This window comes from Sander vitreus, chromosome 2, assembly GCF_031162955.1.
Source record: "Sander vitreus isolate 19-12246 chromosome 2, sanVit1, whole genome shotgun sequence".
Lineage (NCBI taxonomy): Eukaryota > Metazoa > Chordata > Actinopteri > Perciformes > Percidae > Sander > Sander vitreus.
Genome location: NC_135856.1, coordinates 29,736,564 through 29,754,652, shown reverse-complemented (window position 1 = coordinate 29,754,652; position 18,089 = coordinate 29,736,564). Strand labels below are relative to the sequence as shown.

At 41.8% G+C, this 18,089-nt stretch overlaps 1 protein-coding gene across 4 annotated transcripts in view; it reads left to right on the top strand.

Moving 5' to 3' along the window:
* The window catches only part of rims1b (regulating synaptic membrane exocytosis 1b), a 61,975-nt gene extending 51,041 nt beyond the window's left edge, over positions 1–10,934 (top strand). For 2 of the 4 annotated variants that reach the window (XM_078265061.1, XM_078265054.1), the window contains 5 exons: positions 4,629–4,773; positions 6,765–6,877; positions 7,497–7,598; positions 8,863–9,002; positions 9,595–10,934. In XM_078265061.1, coding sequence (XP_078121187.1) covers positions 4,629–4,773; positions 6,765–6,877; positions 7,497–7,598; positions 8,863–9,002; positions 9,595–9,813 — 719 coding nt within the window. In that variant the 3' untranslated portion in view covers positions 9,814–10,934. The remainder of the gene's footprint in view (positions 1–4,628; positions 4,774–6,764; positions 6,878–7,496; positions 7,599–8,862; positions 9,003–9,594) is intronic. The other 2 variants (XM_078265077.1, XM_078265070.1) reach the window with 1 other exon arrangement.
* The last annotated feature ends 7,155 nt before the right edge of the window (positions 10,935–18,089 follow it).

The window sequence follows — 18,089 nt, the reverse complement described above, 5'->3', positions numbered from 1 at the left end:
CAGTCGTTAATTTGTTCAATGCACTTAGTCAGTTGTTGTATTGGACTATAGTCCCCTGGCGATAAGGTTATATACATTTGTGTGTCATCAGCATAACTATGGTAACTTATTTTATTGTTTTCCATAATTTGAGCCACTGGAAATGTAGATGTTAAACAGGAGAGGCCCCAGAACGGAGCCTTGGGGAACTCCACACGTCATATTTGTATGCTCAGATGTATAATTCCCTATAGACACAAAGTAGTCCCTATTCTTTAAATAAGACTCAAACCACTTTAGTACTGAGCCAGAAATGCCAACCCAGTTTTCCAATCGGTCTAGTAATATGTCATGGTCGACCGTATCAAATGCAGCACTGAGATCAAGTAATACCAAGACTGAAATTTTGCCACTATCTGTGTTTAAGTGGATGTCATTAAAGACTTTAACAAGAGCTGTCTCAGTGCTGTGGTGTGGTTGAAAACTCGACTGGAAGGCATCAAAACTGTTGTTTAGTGACAAGAAAAGGTTGAGTTGTTGAGAAACAGTTTTTTCAATGATTTTACTTAAAAATGGAAGGTTTGATATCGGCCTATAGTTGCTCATTAGTGACGTGTCTAGATTGTTCTTTTTTAAGGGTGGCTTAATGACTGCAGTTTTCAGGGCCTGTGGGAAGATACCTGAGAGAAGAGACGTGTTTACAATCTGTAGAAGATCTGTAGCCAAACAATTCGAAACATTTTTTGAAAAGGCCCGTTGGTAGAATATCAAGGCAGCAGGAGGAGGTTTTCAGATGTTGTATAATGTCCTCCAGGTTTTTACGGTTAATCATATGAAATTGGGTCATATTGGAATTAGTTTTGCCTGGACACTGTGACAACACATACCCTGTACTCGATATGGAGGCACTGATTGATTGTCTAATTTTCTGAATTTTGTCTTTGAAGAAGTTGGCAAAATCATTGCAGGCCTCGGTGGATAAAAGTTCAGATGCTACTGGTACTAGAGGGTTTGTTAACCTATCGACAGTAGCAAACAAAGCATGTGAGTTATTATTGTTTTTGGCAATAATGTCCGAGAAGAAGGACCGCCTTGCATTCCTCAGTTCCAAATTATAAATGTGAAGTCTCTCTTTATAGGTGTTGTAGTGGACCTGGAGATTAGTTTTTCGCCACCTGCGTTCTGCTTTTCGACACACTCTTTTTTCTGTTCTTACCAGTATGGTATTTCTCCATGGAGATCTTTTCTTATCAGAGACAGTTTTTACCTTAGTGGGAGCAATGGCATCAATAACATTTGTAATGTTACAATTGAAATTGTCTACAAGCTCAGTGACTGAGACCCCTGAGAGGGCGGGCGTGGACGAGAAAAGCTGAATGAATGACTGGTGTTGTCAGTGATATACCGTTTTCTTATTAACGTTGTTTGGACACTTTTGTGCACAGAGATAGTGCCATTAAAGAAAAGACAGGAATGATCAGAGAGAGCAGCATCAGTCACCACAACCATGGAAATGTTCAAACCCTTCGAGATAATCAAGTCCAGAGTGTGCCCCTTGTTGTGTGTGGGCTCTGTCACATGCTGAGTCAGTCCATAGTTCTCAAAAATACAACACAGTTCTTTGGTCCCTCTATCCTGGGGATTGTCAACATGAATGTTGAAATCACCAACAATAACTACACAGTCAAAGATAATACAGATTATAGACAGCAGTTCACTAAAGTCGTCAAAGAAGGATGCACAGTATTTAGGTGGCCTGTAGATAATTAGAAATATAGGTTGAGACGGGGACCTTAGCTGAAGAGCCACATATTCAAAAGAAGCAAAGTTTCCATAAGATATTTGAGTACATTGGAACGAGTCATTAAACAAAATGGCGACTCCACCTCCTTTCTTATTCGCTCTATTCTCACTCATAAAATTGAAGCTAGGGGAGCTGACTCTATAAGAACAGCATCACTGTTATTATGGTCTAACCAGGTTTCAGTTAAAAACAAGAGGTCAAGATTGTGCTTGATTTAAGTGCTTCTTTTTCTTAGCGGATTCACCATTCTTTTTCTATTACCTGTCACAACATTAATTGACGAAGAATTGAATACACAGGGCCCAGGCTTGTCCTGGAAAGAGTCATGAGTGCCACTAGGCATGCAGCCTGGGCCCAGCACATATCAGTTAAAGCTTGTTGCATTTTGTACACAAGCATACTTATCAGTCTGGTGAGAAGGAGTTCGCTGCCGTCCTTGAGGGGGCAGAGGTGCCTGGCGTTTTACTTTCAGCGGTTCAGTCAAAACAGGGTCGGTTTGATGCTGGGGGCGAATGATGGGAGAAGGTAGTGGGGCAAACTTGATTCCAGCATCTACCAGCTGCTCCATCCGGTCAGTGAACCCCAACATGTGGCAGGGGGAAACAGGGGAAAAGGCGGATGGGGAGAGCGATGGATCCTCAAAGGCGTCGGTGTTGGTAAGGGGGTTTGAGGAGTGTTTGATGGGTGAAAAGGGGGGTTGAGATTTCTTGTCTCCGTTCTGTGGTCCTCCATGGTCAAATCTTTGCTCAGGTGGGGGGCTGTGGTGGATCACTGCCGCACTTTGTTGTGTCTTCCTCTTGTTTTGTTTGTGTTGATTTATCTTGTCTCGTGTCCTTGGCCGAGGGAGTAGATGTGTGGTGCAGAAAGTAAAGTAGGCTAGAGGTGAACAGCTTTACTCCTGGCTTGTTAAGGAAAAGTCCATCTGCTTTAAAAAGATATCTGCGGTCCCAGAAAATGTTAAAATTGTCAATGAACCGCAGAGAGTGGACGGTACATGCAGTTGAAAGCCATCTGTTCAGTGCCAACAGTCTGCTGAATCTCTCAGCTCCTCTTCTGACTGGCGGTGTAGGGCCACTGATAAACACCTTCGCGTTTAGGGAGCTAACTGTGTTCAGCAGATTCATAAAGTCATGATTCAGCACTTCAGACTCTTGCTTTACAACATCATGTGACCCTATATGCAGTATAATGTTCTTCACAGTTGGGTGTGCTGCCACGATATCCGGGATTCTTTGGGCCAAGTCAGACACCATGTCTTTGGGAAAACAGAGTATTTTGGTGTTTTTACTGCTTTTTATGTCTTTTACAGCAGAGTCACCCACAATCAGTGTTTGGTGCCCAGTCGTTAGCTTTCCCTGTAGCTTTTTATTTTTTGAATTGCTCTCAGTCCTTACCCTGCTGTGCGACGATGAGACGCAATCCAGGTCATGTCCAGGGTCCTGCAGCAGAGGAGCAAATCTGTTCTCCACCTGCACACTCAGTTGTTGGGGAGGCATTTTGTTGCTAATTCTCCCTTTTGCAGCTGTCCACGGCTGTGTCCTACTGAGTACAGGGGTTGAAGAGGCGCTCTGCCTGGATGATAATGCAGGCCAGCCGGTCGTATCACAAATCTCAGGGCGCTGTGCTCTGCCCGTTAGTCGTCCTCCCATTTCCCAGGAAAATGATTTACTCTTAGGCTTTGCACCAAAAGAGTTCCAGTACCCATTCCACAGCCCTGCTGTTTGTTTGTAGTCTTGCTGGTGCTAGTTAGCCGTGTGTTGGCATGCTTTTGTCCATTGTTTTGGGTCAATGGTAAAGTGGTGTCATTTCCACATAATCCGTTCACTTCCACGTTTACTTCTAACCGGTAAATTTTGGTTTCCAGAACTGCAATCTTCTGAAGGAGTTTGTAGTAGTTCTCCATGGAGAAGGGAGGCATCTTGCTGCTAATTAGCTTTAACTACAGTCACTTTAGGACAGGCTTGAGCTATTGGTAGGCCACACTCACGCAGAAAAATGTTGAAATATGGCAATAGCCTACTATGTCTACAAAAAATGTATAGTCCAGTGATTTATAAGTATCCAAGAGCCTCTGCTCATAGTTTCTCTCAGAGGAAAAGCAAGATTATCAGCAGAAATATGCACGCAGAGGCAGGAGCAAGCAGCAAAGCGTCTGCACTGTAAGAAGCAGTGCTAATATTCTAAAGACAATTCTACGAGAATTACCATTCTGTTTTCTTTGCAAACTTTACAGGCGGGCCTATGAAGCCCTTTGAGGTGGCAGACTGTGATTCGAGGCTCTAAAGCTACATAAACATGAACTTGTGTTAGCCGCAGCTGTGGGCCTTTGGCTACTGTTGGCAGAAGGCTAAACTATTAGCAATATTTGCCATCATCTCTGAAACGCCTCGCCGATATTGACACATATTTCATTGCGTTTATTGTTTTGATAAGTTTTGATAAGTTGTTTTAGGTTGCTTTGCAGTGCAGCAACTTTTTCTGCAGGCTTTTCTGCCATTGAATCAGGTTTTACCCTTGAAGGGACGTGCATGTGACGCCCCTTTTCTGAAATGACCTGTGATTGTCCAAAGTCTCCAATCACAGGCTAGATTGTCTAAAGCCTGAAAACAGAGCTAAGAGAAGTGTAGTTTTCTCTCAAATCACTTTTTTTAATGAATTACAATATGCTGAAAGGATGTTATGGAATTGTTGCCCAACAACGCCCAAAATGCCATCAGACAGGACAAAAAGAGTGAGAGAGCACATATGCACATTTTGTCTGGTTAAATAAAGGTGGAAAAAATGACAACAACATCATCTCTGACCACAACATTGTGATGTTTTCTGTGTCTCCCGTTTCATCCAGAGGGGAAGAGTAAGAAGGAGAAGGGTGCACCTATCCAAAGGAGCACAGAGACCGGCATGGCGGTAGAGCTGACCAGGAACATGAGCCGCCAGCCCAGCAAAGAGTCCAACAATGGCAGCATGAACAGCTGCAACTCTGAGGGGAAGTCAGTAAACCACACACTCCCTGCTGTGATCACTTTCCATCAACCATCTGCACACTCTCTACATCTACGTAACCTTTATCATTGCTTTCTCTCTCAGGGCTTTTTCACACATGCCTTGTTTAGTTGGGTTGAATCGAACCCTGGAGCGTTTACCCGCTTGGTGCGGTTTGTTTGGGCAGGTGTAAACACAGCAATCAGACCCAGGGCCAGATGTACTAACGCTTTTGCGCCCACTTCAGGCGTATTTGTTTCGCAATGTGCGCGTAAAAGCATGGCGAGGTATGTACAAACAGGCCGCACTGAGGTAAAAGTGCAGACTGCCTGTCGCGTGAACTGAAAATGGCAAATTCCGCTTTTCCGTGTCATGCATATGCATTCATGGGAGGGTGAAGGAGAAAGTGGGAGTTTCCCATAAAGAGATGAGAGGGGAAGCGTAAAGTGAGGATACCTCTTTAAAGCGCTCTCTGTCCGGTTACAAACAACCTCTGGTACGCTTCGGTGCACTTTGTTTGTGGTGAGAATGCGATCAGACCTCGATCCGACCCGACTACCAGGTGTACGCTGCAAGTTGGACCTAAGCGGCTCCTGTAGTCAGGTGTGCTTTGCAAACTGCGGCAGAGCATGCGAACTGTAGCAGCTCGCAATGTTTCTCTCACAGAAATACACTGCGGTCAAGCTCAAAGCCACGTTCAAACCAACCGCCGCTAAAGTTAGAGACATACACCGGTGTGAAAAGCCCTTAAAGGAGAATGCCAAATGATAGTCCATTTATTTCTGTCAATGTCTACTTTACATTTCCACCTGTGTTTTCAGGCTGTAATTAGGTTCTGGGCAATATATCGATATCAATACCGATATATGAGGCTATATGTTTAAATTTGAATGTTCTTAAATTTTGGAAGTTTTTCTGGTTTTAAAGGCTGCATTACAGTAAAGTGATGTATGTTTCTGAACTTAGCAGACTGTTCTAGCTGCCGTTACCCACGTAGTCATTATGTCCATGGTACTGATGATTATTTATCTAAAATCTCATTGTGTAAATATTTTGTGAAAGCACCAATAGTCAACCCTACAATATCGCCGCAATATCGATATTGAGGTATTTGGTCAACAATATTGTGATATTTGTTTTTCTCCGTATCGCCGAGCTCTAGCTGCAATGTTTTATGTATTTTCTATTTCCTTGGTCTCAAACTGCAAATATTACACTGTTTAAGCTACTGTAGCTGCTGTCCCACCCGACTTAACGTGGATGTGGCAGTAAAGTTTGTATGCCAACATGTTCTCAGGGGTTATATCCAGGCGTACACTTCCATCTCTGCATGTATGTGTCAAGTGGCTGAAAGTGAACAGAGTGTAATGTAATGAGTACGCTGTAAAAAAAAAATAAAATAAAATAAATTGGGCTCAGTGAGGCGATGATAGAACACAAACTTTGACTGAATCAAATTACGGCCTGGTGTTTTCTGTGATGGATTTGCTCGCTTGGCCGGTTTTCGAGATGTTTTTCATGTTGTAAATAATGAGTGGCAGCAAATGAGTTCTCCTGAAGGCAGCAACGTGAGCTCTGAAGTCATAGAGCAGAGATCTTCAACAGGGGGTCCGGGTCCCCTAGGGGGTCCTCAGAGTCAATGCAGGGGTCCGCCAAATTATTTAAAAAAATTATATAAATAATTTCAAAAATTAAAATAAGTCTGAAAATATGTATTAATATGAATGCAACATTTTAATAGCAAAGATACATATGCGTATTTGTGAAAAATATGATTTACATATTGAATAATGCATGAATAATATCCATTTCTTTTCATCCATTCTGCACAGTTTAATATGCTGAATTGTATACAATATATGCGGTAGGGGGTCCCTACACTGTCTCGCTTTCAGCTTAGGAGTCCATTTGAAGACCCCTGTCATAGAGTATGCCGACTGTGTGGTGCTCGGGGATTATTGTCGTAACTAATTCATGTTGTATGTATTTTCTAAATTAGTTTGATCTTCTCTGGAGTCAATCTGGGTGCCAGCAGTCAGTTCAGTGACTTCCTGGATGGCCTGGGCCCGGCTCAGTTAGTGGGAAGGCAAACCCTGGCTACTCCTGCCATAGGTAACACACTCATGACACTCCTCTCTTTTAATCATTTTAGTTTTTCTCTTATGTGTTTGTTCATATATATGTTTTAATAATGAATGAACTTTATTTTTAAAATAATTTATATTGATCTATTTACTTGCATGTATACTATGTATTGGATATTACTTTTACATAAATTTACATATTTCATTTTATTTTACAGTGGCAAAACAAACACTTTTGTGAAGGTGAATACAAGCTGGACATTTTCCCTGTTAACTTACATTGTAGCTTGTTTCGCTGACTGACGACTGCAGCGATCTTGCTTAATACTGGACCAATGTCAAAGATTGTTGTTCCCATCAGTCACTTAGACACAAAAACATAGGAAAATGGGTTCCAGGTTGAAAAGAACGGTATTTACCCTTTAAGTATGCGATATACAGCTCTAATCAGTGTTAATAATAAATCCCTACTGTTATATATCTTTATGGGCTCTACTCCTAGTCACTACTATTCTTGTGGTTTATTTTTTCCGACAACATGTTCATCTTGCAGCTGCCAGCACCTTCAGCTCTGCAGGACACACCGTCATCAATCGCTTCCTGTCTTATTAAAACCAATCACCTTTTCACTTTACTGTGTTTCCCAGGCGACATCCAGATCGGTATGATGGAGAAAAAGGGTCAGCTGGAGGTGGAAGTTATCAGAGCTCGAGGACTGGTACAAAAGCCAGGATCAAAATCCCTCCCTGGTGAGAACCTGAACCAAAACTGAGATACCGAAGAACAACTAATCTCTCCCTCCCTCTCCAGACATCAGTCATACGCTAGTCTCGCATTGCCAGACCTTCCTCCACAGCACTGCGGAGGAGGGTCTGGCTAGTCCACACAGCATTCCGGGATGGGAGAAAAACGTGCTCTGGTTTATTGCCATTTCTTTAAACCAATCACAATCGTCTTGGGCGGTCAGACAGACAGACCGGACAGAGACAGAGATAATGTAATAATATATAATTCAAATAATTGTGTAAGTAGTAGAACAATACAAACGGGGCAAAAATTGCATTTTAAATTGAGAAACATCTTGAGCCCCACCTTCCTTGCCTCACAGTGGTTTGGTCCGTTCAGTGGGAGCAGCACTGTTAAGAGAGATGGCGCTGGCGTTAGCTAGTTGTGGAACTCCAGTAAGTAGACAAGGCTATTTTATTCACTTTAAACATCGGATAAAGTGATTATTTTCTCTAATACAGATGATACAGTGTTATTTATGACATAAAATTATGATTTTTCCATGAATCCTCTGTTAGCGTTTATAACGTTACCTAGCTTGTTTGTTAGCTTGTTTAATAGCTTGTTGGTTCGTAAGTTACCTAACTTGCTAATTCCACCCGACATGCTTTCACTGGTTACAGAAAATGAGCCGGCTGGCTAACGTTAGTTATCTAGCTAACTTGCTAGCTAGGGGGATCATTATTAGTATAGGGGCTGTATTAGAGAAAAGAATCACTTCATCAGATGTTTAAAGTGAATAAAAAAGCCTGCCAGCCTACTTAATGGAGTTCCACAACTACACATATCAACTGTACACTTTTGGCTGTATTGTTTGTGTCCCCTTCAAAAATTGCTCTTGAGAAATGTCAAATCTGAAATGCCAAACTGTTAGATGAAATTCACGGCCATGCATAGTCCTCATAAATCCAGTTTAGTTGCCAACACAAAGAAAGCGGAAGGTGACGGACATCCAGCTGAAAATGAGCGACATCCGGCGGCATTTCCGGCGGCAACGGAGCAATCCCGTAAATGAAACATCGTCGATATAGACTTTTCATACACTGATATTATATGATATATACCTCACATCCAGTGAAATCCAGCAGATACACCCAGCCGAAGCTTGCTCTGTGCTTTCCCTTCCCATAAAGATAGAAGCAGCTTTGAGATCTAAGATAGATTATAGTGGTAGAGTCGCTGTGTTCCTCACTAATGGCTATTTTATTGCTCTGTCTCTGCCTTCAGCTCCATATGTCAAGGTCTATCTTCTGAATAATGGAGCGTACGTAGCCAAAAAGAAAACCAAGATTGCACGGAAAACACTTGACCCACTGTACCAGCAAGTACTGCTATTCGAGGAAAGCCCACAGGGTAAAGTCTTACAGGTGAGCCCAAGATTAATTTCTCGTCATCGCAAAGGTTTTCGAAATTCATCATGAGAAAATGTGTTCTAGCAGGAGGAATTAGACTGCCCTGTTATTTGACAGAAAATTATTTTGAGGTAACACTTCGTAATAACTACACACTGTGAAGCATTAGTTAAGTATCAGTAAGTACGTAAGTCATCATTTATATAAAGCATTGTTCCTACATTATTACGCATTCGTATGGTATTCATAAACACGAATGATGGATTCACCATTTCTAAATTAGGTTTAATAAAAATGACAAACCAGTTATTTAAGAATTGTCAATGATCAAAGTCAAAAGTGTAAGTAAATGATTACCAAACTATTTAGATGTACATTTATGCATGTATTTACACATATAATGTTTTAGACATGCACTAATGGTCAGTTAGTGTGTGTAATATATGTTTAATAAATATTTTATACATTTTGTAATATCGCTTTTTGAGTAGGAGTGTTGTCAAACATCGCTTGGACTCGCCGGTGCGTCTTTTGTCCTCAGAGGGTTAACTAATGCTAAACATAGTGTGTAGTTATTATAAAGTGTTACCTAATGATTTTCCTTCAGGTGATTGTATGGGGAGACTACGGCCGCATGGACCATAAAAGCTTCATGGGAGTTGCACAAATCCTAATGGAGGAACTGGACTTATCAAGCACAGTCATTGGTTGGTACAAGTTGTTCCCACCGTCTTCCTTGGTGGATCCGACACTTGCCTCCATAACGCGGCGGGCTTCCCAGTCGTCACTCGACAGTTCCTCCGGACCTCCTGGGGTCCGATCCTAGTGGACCAACAGCTCTACACCGCTCCAACCGGTAACAAACTCATGAAACGTACTGTAGAGAGAAATAAATAAACACACAAAAAAAAAAGATGGCAGAAATGCAGATTGTAGTTGTTCTACAATCAGAAACAGTCGCAACGAGAAAGCTTTGTTGAGATCTGACAATCACTCCTGTCGCGGTTCATTTTAGTCTGTTGTAGGGAGCGCCACATTTCAGTGTTTCATATCCATTCAGAAAAATCGCATCGTTTTTTTCTCTGTGTATGCTGAGGAAGCAGGGCCGTCGACAGACAACAAGCAGTAGCTCTCGACACGGGAGACGGAAAAAAAGTGTCAGAGAATCAAATGAAGCAGGGTGATTTTTAACTGAATCAACAATAAGCAAAGAAATGTACGTAAGCATCGGAATGTATGGACTCGTGACAGAGGTAATCACCCTCCACACCTGCAGAGGGGCGCAGTCCTCTCTGCAGTGGCCTCCTCCAGAACCCCGACAGACTGCCGGCACTCCTGCCCCCAGGCCATGTTTCTTTTCCTAGGATGGTGAAGGCATGACCCGCCCTACTCTGCCTCTGATTGGCTTACCCTGGTATTCTTATAGTGCGTTCCATTTGTACTCGGAAGTCCGATTTTGTCCGAGGTCAAAGTTGGAAACACGACCCCTGACCTCGGATTTACAAGCTCGGAACTCGGACAACCTTGCAGTACCCCAGCTCAAAATCCAACATGGATGCCCCGTGCATCAACAGTTGTGAAAGCTGTAGTATCATACAGTCATTAGCACTGTCTTATTTGTGTCTCACTAAGTCAGTCGGACACACAATCCTGTCCAACTTCTATCTGTGGACATGTTGTTACGCAACGCATTCTCATGAACGGGTCCGTATGATATCGTACAAAAATGTATGCACACCAAAACGTATGATATCCTACGAAATTAGGAGACTGCCGGCTGTTTATGTGACGCCGGCTGATCTGCGCGACAAAAGTTAAAGGACAATTCCGGCGCAAAACGAACCTAGGGGTTATTAACAGATGTGTACCCACTCTGTCGCTCTCTGGGACATGTTTTCATGCTAATCGAATGAGTTTTAGCTTGAAAGACGCTAGCGCGGACCGCCGATTAGCTTACAACGCTAGTATTCGGGGCACAGGGAACATAAAAACAAATCACTATTTATACCACTAAAAAGGCTCAAAATATCACCACACTTCAACGGTAGCTCAATGAGGGTCCCTAAATGTTAACCGAAGCATTGAGAACTTTGTAAGTGTACAGACAGTTTATTGAAAAGATAGATTATAAAGACACTCGCGTTCATGTTTACATGCCGCCGCTGTCTTGGAAACCAGTCATGACTTACAGCTGGCGATGCAAACTAAAATCAAAAGCAATTTGCTCAATATATCTGAAATAATCGCACTCTGCACGACTTGTCTAGTGTACTTACTCAGTGGATAACTCTCCATCTGGTCCCTCCGGTCTGGGTCGCCAAAAAAGTTTCAAGTACAGCCCTGTTTATCAGAGAGGGGAAATCTTCAGACCGTACAAAACACTGCGTCTCTTGGGCATCGCGAAGCAACAGGTCCCATTCCTTGCAACACAGACACTCCTGTTCAGTGGCCATAGCTTCACAATGTCCGCAGGTACACCACTAGTTTCCCAAAGTACGAGGCTGTGTTGCGGCATTGACTACCGGTAGCTCTCTCTCTCTCGTAGCCCTTTCACGGAGCTCCCGCAGCTCTTTGTTCAATAAACTGTCTGTATACTTACAAAGTTCTCAATGTTTCGGTTAACATTTAGGGACCCTCACTATGCTACCGTTGAAGTGTGGTGATATTTTGAGCCTTTTTAGTGGTATAAATAGTGATTTGTTTTTTTTACATTCCCTGTGCCCCGAATACTAGCGTTGTAAGCTAATCGGTGGTCCGCGCTAGCGTCTTTCAAGCTAAAAACTCATTCGATTAGCATGAAAACATGTCCCAATGAGCGACAGAGTGGGTACACATCTGTTATTAACCCCTAGGTTCGTTTTGCGCCGAAATTGTCCTTTAAGATTAGGCACCAAAACGACCAATTAAGAAGAAAAAGATCGTAGTTTGGATTAAAACACTCCTAAGAAATACGCATTTCCTGGATGAAAGGCTTTAATTTTCCCCGGGAATTGAACTTGACTCTTTGGCTTGAAAGTCAATTATGTTAACGCCCACCCATCCACCCCGACCTCCTTCTTATACAGCAGCAGTCAATGTAGTGACTACAGCAAAATTAAAAAAACGTGGAATGCTTATGAAATACAGTGCTTTTTGAACGAATGGTTCATGAGGACAGGCTGTTGTACGCTCAAAAAACAGCATAATCTGTTGTTATCAACTGGCATTGCTAACAATGGCTAACCTGGCTAGAGCTAACCACACGATGAAAAATCCGACTTGTAAATGGAACGCATTCAACTCGGGTGTGACATCATTCCCAGCTCCGGCTTCCGAGTTCCGAGGTAAACGGAACGCACCACTTCCTCAACCCTAACCAATCTCACTCCTCATGCCTACACCTAACTAGAACGCCCCAGCTCAGGGTAGTTTCCTGTATCTGTGTCACATGGGTTTCGCCACAATCACGCCTCTTATGAGACTGGCAACAGGTCCGTGTGTATTGATTCCAATGAGAGAAGTGAACATGAACACAGATTATCAGCAATTATTTCGCCCCATAGTCACCAAAGTAAATATTGGACAAATTTTTCACAAGCCACATACCTTTGATCATTCTGACACCAAAATTTAAATTTTTTAAATTGGGAGAAAATTAACTTTGTTCGAGACCTGTTTCTGTCTCTGAAACAAACTCTCGCGAGATTTTGCAACACAGATAAGCTAGCGTCAGCTAACGTTCGCAAACACCCTGACAAAACCAGTTTTGTTTGTTTGCACTATCTTTAGTCATAGAGAATCTTTGACCTAACCAATCCAACCAACGATGGTTACAAACGAGTACTAGCCAATCAGAGGCAGTGGAGGGGGTCGCCATCCTTGGAAAACGCAAATGTGCTGCCCCCCAGGCAGGGTGCTCCTGTGTGGGTGTTCAGTCTGGAAGCACAGGGCCTTCTTCTGGTGCCTAGACCTCGGAGCCGCATCACTGGTCTCTCTCTCTCTCACTCTCTCTCTCTCTCTCTCTCTCTCTCTCTCTCTCTCTCTCTCTCTCTCTCTCTCTCTGTCGAAAAATCCTCTTTTCAGTATGTTTACCATGGCTGCTCTGAAGCTGTTTTAGCGTGTTTGCTTTGTCGTTCATTACTTTCCCCTTGTTATTACTGGCACAAAATGTTTTTTACAGTGCGTAAAATGCTCATGATAATGTTGTCAGTCTGGTGTGTGCATGGAGAGAAAAAAACTAAACACAAGAGATTAAAAAAAAGGATATAAAAACTGTTAAATGTCTGCAAGGGGGGACTGGTGATGAGGACACAGCTTAGATTTTTACACTTTGACAGTGAGATTAGCGTGCAGCGTTGTTTTCCTTGTTCCACCACTGGCAAACGTCCAGGCCAGTCGTCTTTGTATAGATGTATATTAGGCCTCCCAGGAGGTTGACAAATAAATGAAATTTAAGTCACTTTAAAATATCACAAGGGTTCAACATCACTGTTAAACAAAAACAAAAACTTTTTTGAAAAAAGTAAGAGCAAGATAGGACCATCTAAATTTTTGTTTTGGGGGAGTCCATTCACCATCACCCCAGCACGTTTTAATCCAACCCTTTAGTTTACATTCTTTTGAAAATTTAAACACAAGCACAAGAGCTTGGATTTTTTTACAACAAAAAGTTTAACTTTTTGAAAGAAAAAAAAAACAACACATAGTTAAAAAAAAAGAAAAGGAAAATCCCGTCACTGGTTCCATTCGATTCTTTGTCCCGTTGTTAGGAAACAGACAAACAAACAGAAAAAGAAGAATCGCTCACAGTTTCCTCTTTGTGCATCTCTGTGAATGTGAAAGTAACCAATCAGACTGCTCTGTCGGGACACCAACATCTATGCTCATCCTCCGTTTCGGCCTGCAGACTCCTCCCACCAGGAAAAATGGTGGGGCCAGCATGACTTTGGAACCTGATCTGAGCTGCATGCACATTTTTTTTGTAAAACAAAACAGATACAGTAAAAAAAAAAAGAAAAAAAAGAAAAGAAAAGATAACTGAACTAGATACGTGTGTTAGTTCCACATACTGTAGGGCCGCTTGTATGTTGCATGCAGTTGTACAGTTTGCTCGTACTTGAATATTAAAGAGATAAAACCAAGAAACCGAAGCCATTCCCATTACGCAAAAGACATTTGAACTCAACTGCAGTCAATTCCACATCCCTCAGTCCGGTGCTGAATGTCTCTCAAACTAAATCCCAAGATTACATTGATGTCTTTTCCTCGTCCCCTTCCAGAAGCTGTACAGTACTGCACAGTAGTACTGCGCTAGACCTCACAGCCCCTCCTTATTCCACACCATAGTATACCTCCAAGGGGCTGAGATGATGTATGAATAAATATGTACAAATCAGATCCACTTCTATGGAAATGTGAATTATGTTCCAACATAATGATTTCAGATATGCTAACACATGAAACTGTTACGTTTATATATAAAGAATAAACGCAGATGCACAGAGAGTCATACACTGTAAATACTCGACAGCCATTCCCTGGGTTTTCATTGGGTTCAGTGAGATTTGCAAAAAGGGGCCAAGTCATGTAATGAGGAGCGAGTAATACGTCATAGGGACCATGCAGCGGGACAACACAAGATGATGGACTTGTGTCACAAACTGGCCGAGTTTAAACTACAGGTGTACCACTAAAGGTTGTCGTCTGAACACTTCTTTGTGCTTCAAACCCGATGTCTGAACCCCCCCCCCCGGCCATGTTCAGTCCCTCTTCAGAAGAGTTGACTTTTCTTTTCATCGTCCGGTGAAGCTGGTTTTTCCTTTTTTCTTTTTCTTTTTTTCTTTGTCAGTATTACAACAGGAAAAAAAAAATTGCTGATTGTTTACAACTTCTGTGTTCCACTGAAACAAAAAGAAAATTCAAGTAAAGCATTCACTGCAACATTACTTGTTTGTATAACAGATGTGGCTCAAATGATGTGTATGTTTTATATTTAAAAAAAAAAGTTCATTTTTATTATTTACAAATAAAAAGAATGTGTGGAAGAAAAGTGCTTCTCGACTCGCCTTTTCATTTCAATGTCCCCGTCCAAATCTCCGAGCTAAAATAATCCAGTTTTTTTATCATGTTTATATGATTCTCTATCTGCAGTTACCTTTGACATCATGTCAAAAGGTCAGATTGTCAAAATGGGATCTGCTGCCATGTTTGTGGGAAAGTTCATATTTTCCCTTTGTCCCATAAACGTCCTCAGTCAATGATTCCCTTGTATATCTCGGCAAAGCAGCGCCTCCTTAAACTTAGGAGATCAATTCAGAGTCTTAAGTCATAAGACCATCACAAGTGATGGAAGAATTATTCAGATTTTTTTACCACTCTGACCTTAATTTTATAGCTCAGGGATTTCCCATGTCTTCTCCTCTGGCTCCATTCCCCCATTTTCATTCATATAATCCATGGCCCATCTCTTAACAGAAGGTAATAAACAGCGGTGGAAGAAGTATTCAGACCCTTTACTTACGTAAAAGTACTAATACCACACTGTAAAAAATACTATGTTACAAGTACAAGTTACAAGTTCTTCATTGAAAATGTTACTTAAGTAAAAGTATGTAAGTATCATCAGGAAAATGTACTTAAAGTTTTAAAAGTAAAAGTACTCAATGCAGAAAAATGGAAACGATCCAAACAGTTCTGTCAATCAGCTAAGTGTTGAATCGGCTTATCATTTCAGCTACTCATTTATATTGTTGGGTAGTTTAATTTATAATAAAACATCGTATTTTAAAAACTACATAAGTTTTGTGTGCAAAAATCTTAATGTGTAAAGTAACTAGTAACTAAAGCTGTCAGATGAATGTAGTGGAGTAAAAAGTACAATATTTCTCTCTGAAATGTAGTAGAGTAGAAGTAGAAAGTGGCATGAAAAGAAAAGACTCAGGTAAAGTGCAAGTGCCTCAACATTTGTACTTAAGCACAGTACTTGAGTAAATGTACTGTATGTTACATTCCCCCACTGACCATCACACGTGTTCCACTGGATAACTGAACATTTCAAACATCTGAATATCCATGAATAGATCTGCATCCCATAGTAACAAACTCTTCAGCCAAAAAGCTACCAACCAAGCAGCAACGTTAGCAACTAGCTGGTGAAAACAGTCGAGCATTTAGCAGCTAAAGAGCCAGATATTTCCCTCAGGAGATGGATGGTGGAGACCAAAACAGAGCTAACAGAAGAGGGGATGTTGTATTTGCATCTGCCATGTTCCCTAAACTTAACTAGTCATTTTTGTGCCTAAACGTGTCGTCACCACATGACGCTGAAATTTCTGTCGGCTAAACTCAACTGCCACAGCCTTTGAAAGGCCATCATCTCGCGGTTCCCTGTACCCGGCTCGCAGTCACCTTTTGTCGGCTAAACTCAACTACCAAAGGCCGCTGATACGACCGACAGCTCACGGAGCTCTGTAGCTGGCGTCACGTGATCAGCCGGAAGTCGCCTAATATCTTAGGATATCATACAAATTGGTGTGCATACATTTTCATACAATATCATACAAACCCGTTTATGAGAATGCGTTCTGACCTCAAGATACAACACAAAGAAAGCGGAAGGTAACAGACATCTGGCCGAAAAGAGTGTCAACCGGTGGAATTTCCGGTGGCAACGGAGCAATCCCGGAAGTGGAACATCGTGGATATAGACTAGATTCAGCCCTGTTACTCCCTGCTGCACATTCAACCTTGAGTATTGACTTTTTGCATTAAAGACACCTTTAAACCTGCCTCTCTTAGTCTCATGTTTAGTCTCTGTGTTTTGGGTCAGAACAATGCAACCTAACATTTAATCATTTGAAGATCTTTTATCACCATTAAGAGAACTAAGTCTCACGGTTGTATTAGTGTTACTTATCGGTTATATTGATCCTTCCATTTCTTCCTGCTCATTTAAAGTGATAAATCCTGTCTATTGTTGTATTGGATAATTGTAATTAAGGGAGGTCTGGGCTGCTACACTCATTCTGCCCATACTCTGCTAATGAGTGTTCCTTTTAATCATAATGATCCGTTACAGGCAAGGCTGTGCCTCCATTCATAGTTAATCATTACTATCATTTTCATCCTTTCACAGACTGGATGCTCTTCTCTCTCTATGTAGCTTTTGAGAGAGGTACATTTCCGGAGAGCAAGCGTTTGATTATGTAGTATTGATTGATAAAAGCACATGACAGCCGTGTACTACTACTACATTAAAACACCATGAGTCTATGCCTCGCATGCTGCTACAGTGGCTCTTAGTGAACAGGAAGTTGAACCAAAATGGCCTCATGTGTGACCTCACATATGATATAGTGCAGCAGAGGGCTTGGGAGATTTATGTCCCACATCCTCTCATTAAATAAGCAGAGGGCCCCCCCGAAACAACATCTGCAGGCAATCTTGGCTAACCCTCCCACCAGCACTGCCATGCTTGCCGGGGCCTCACCCCCCCCCCAGTTCCCCCAGCGTCACAGCATCAGGGGTCAGGACCCCAGTGTACAAAGTGTGGATACGAAGCATGGTGGAAAGGAGAACCGCAGATCACACATGTCAGAGGCCATGGGGAAATTTCCATGCTGCGCCCAGGAAATGGGTTAATCTTTCTGATCAGGTCAAAGGTCACACATCGATGGAAGTTCTTTTTTTTTTTTTTTATATATTATCCATGGAGATGATCTTCCAAAAGAAAGTGGGTGAAGATAAAAGTAAGCAAACAGAAACTTTGGGAAAAAAAATTATATCTAAGTTGAATTATGTGTTTACTTTGAGTGTTCAACGTGGCTGTATTGCGTCACTCTAATGTCTCCACTTGTTGCATGACGAGGACCGTATAGACACAACTGTGCAATATGAATTTTTCTTGCAGTTATCCTTTATTTTATTACAAATGGTGCAATACACAACACACATTTTAACCTTTTTACTCTTTTAACATAGTAACAGTATGTTGACATTGTGTAGTGTATGTGAGTTGCATGTGTGTGAACGTGACATGTTTTGGATAGGTATAGTTAATGTATATTTAATGTATGTTTTAAGGGATATTGTTGAGCACCGTCTCAGGTAGTGCACCTGAATCTC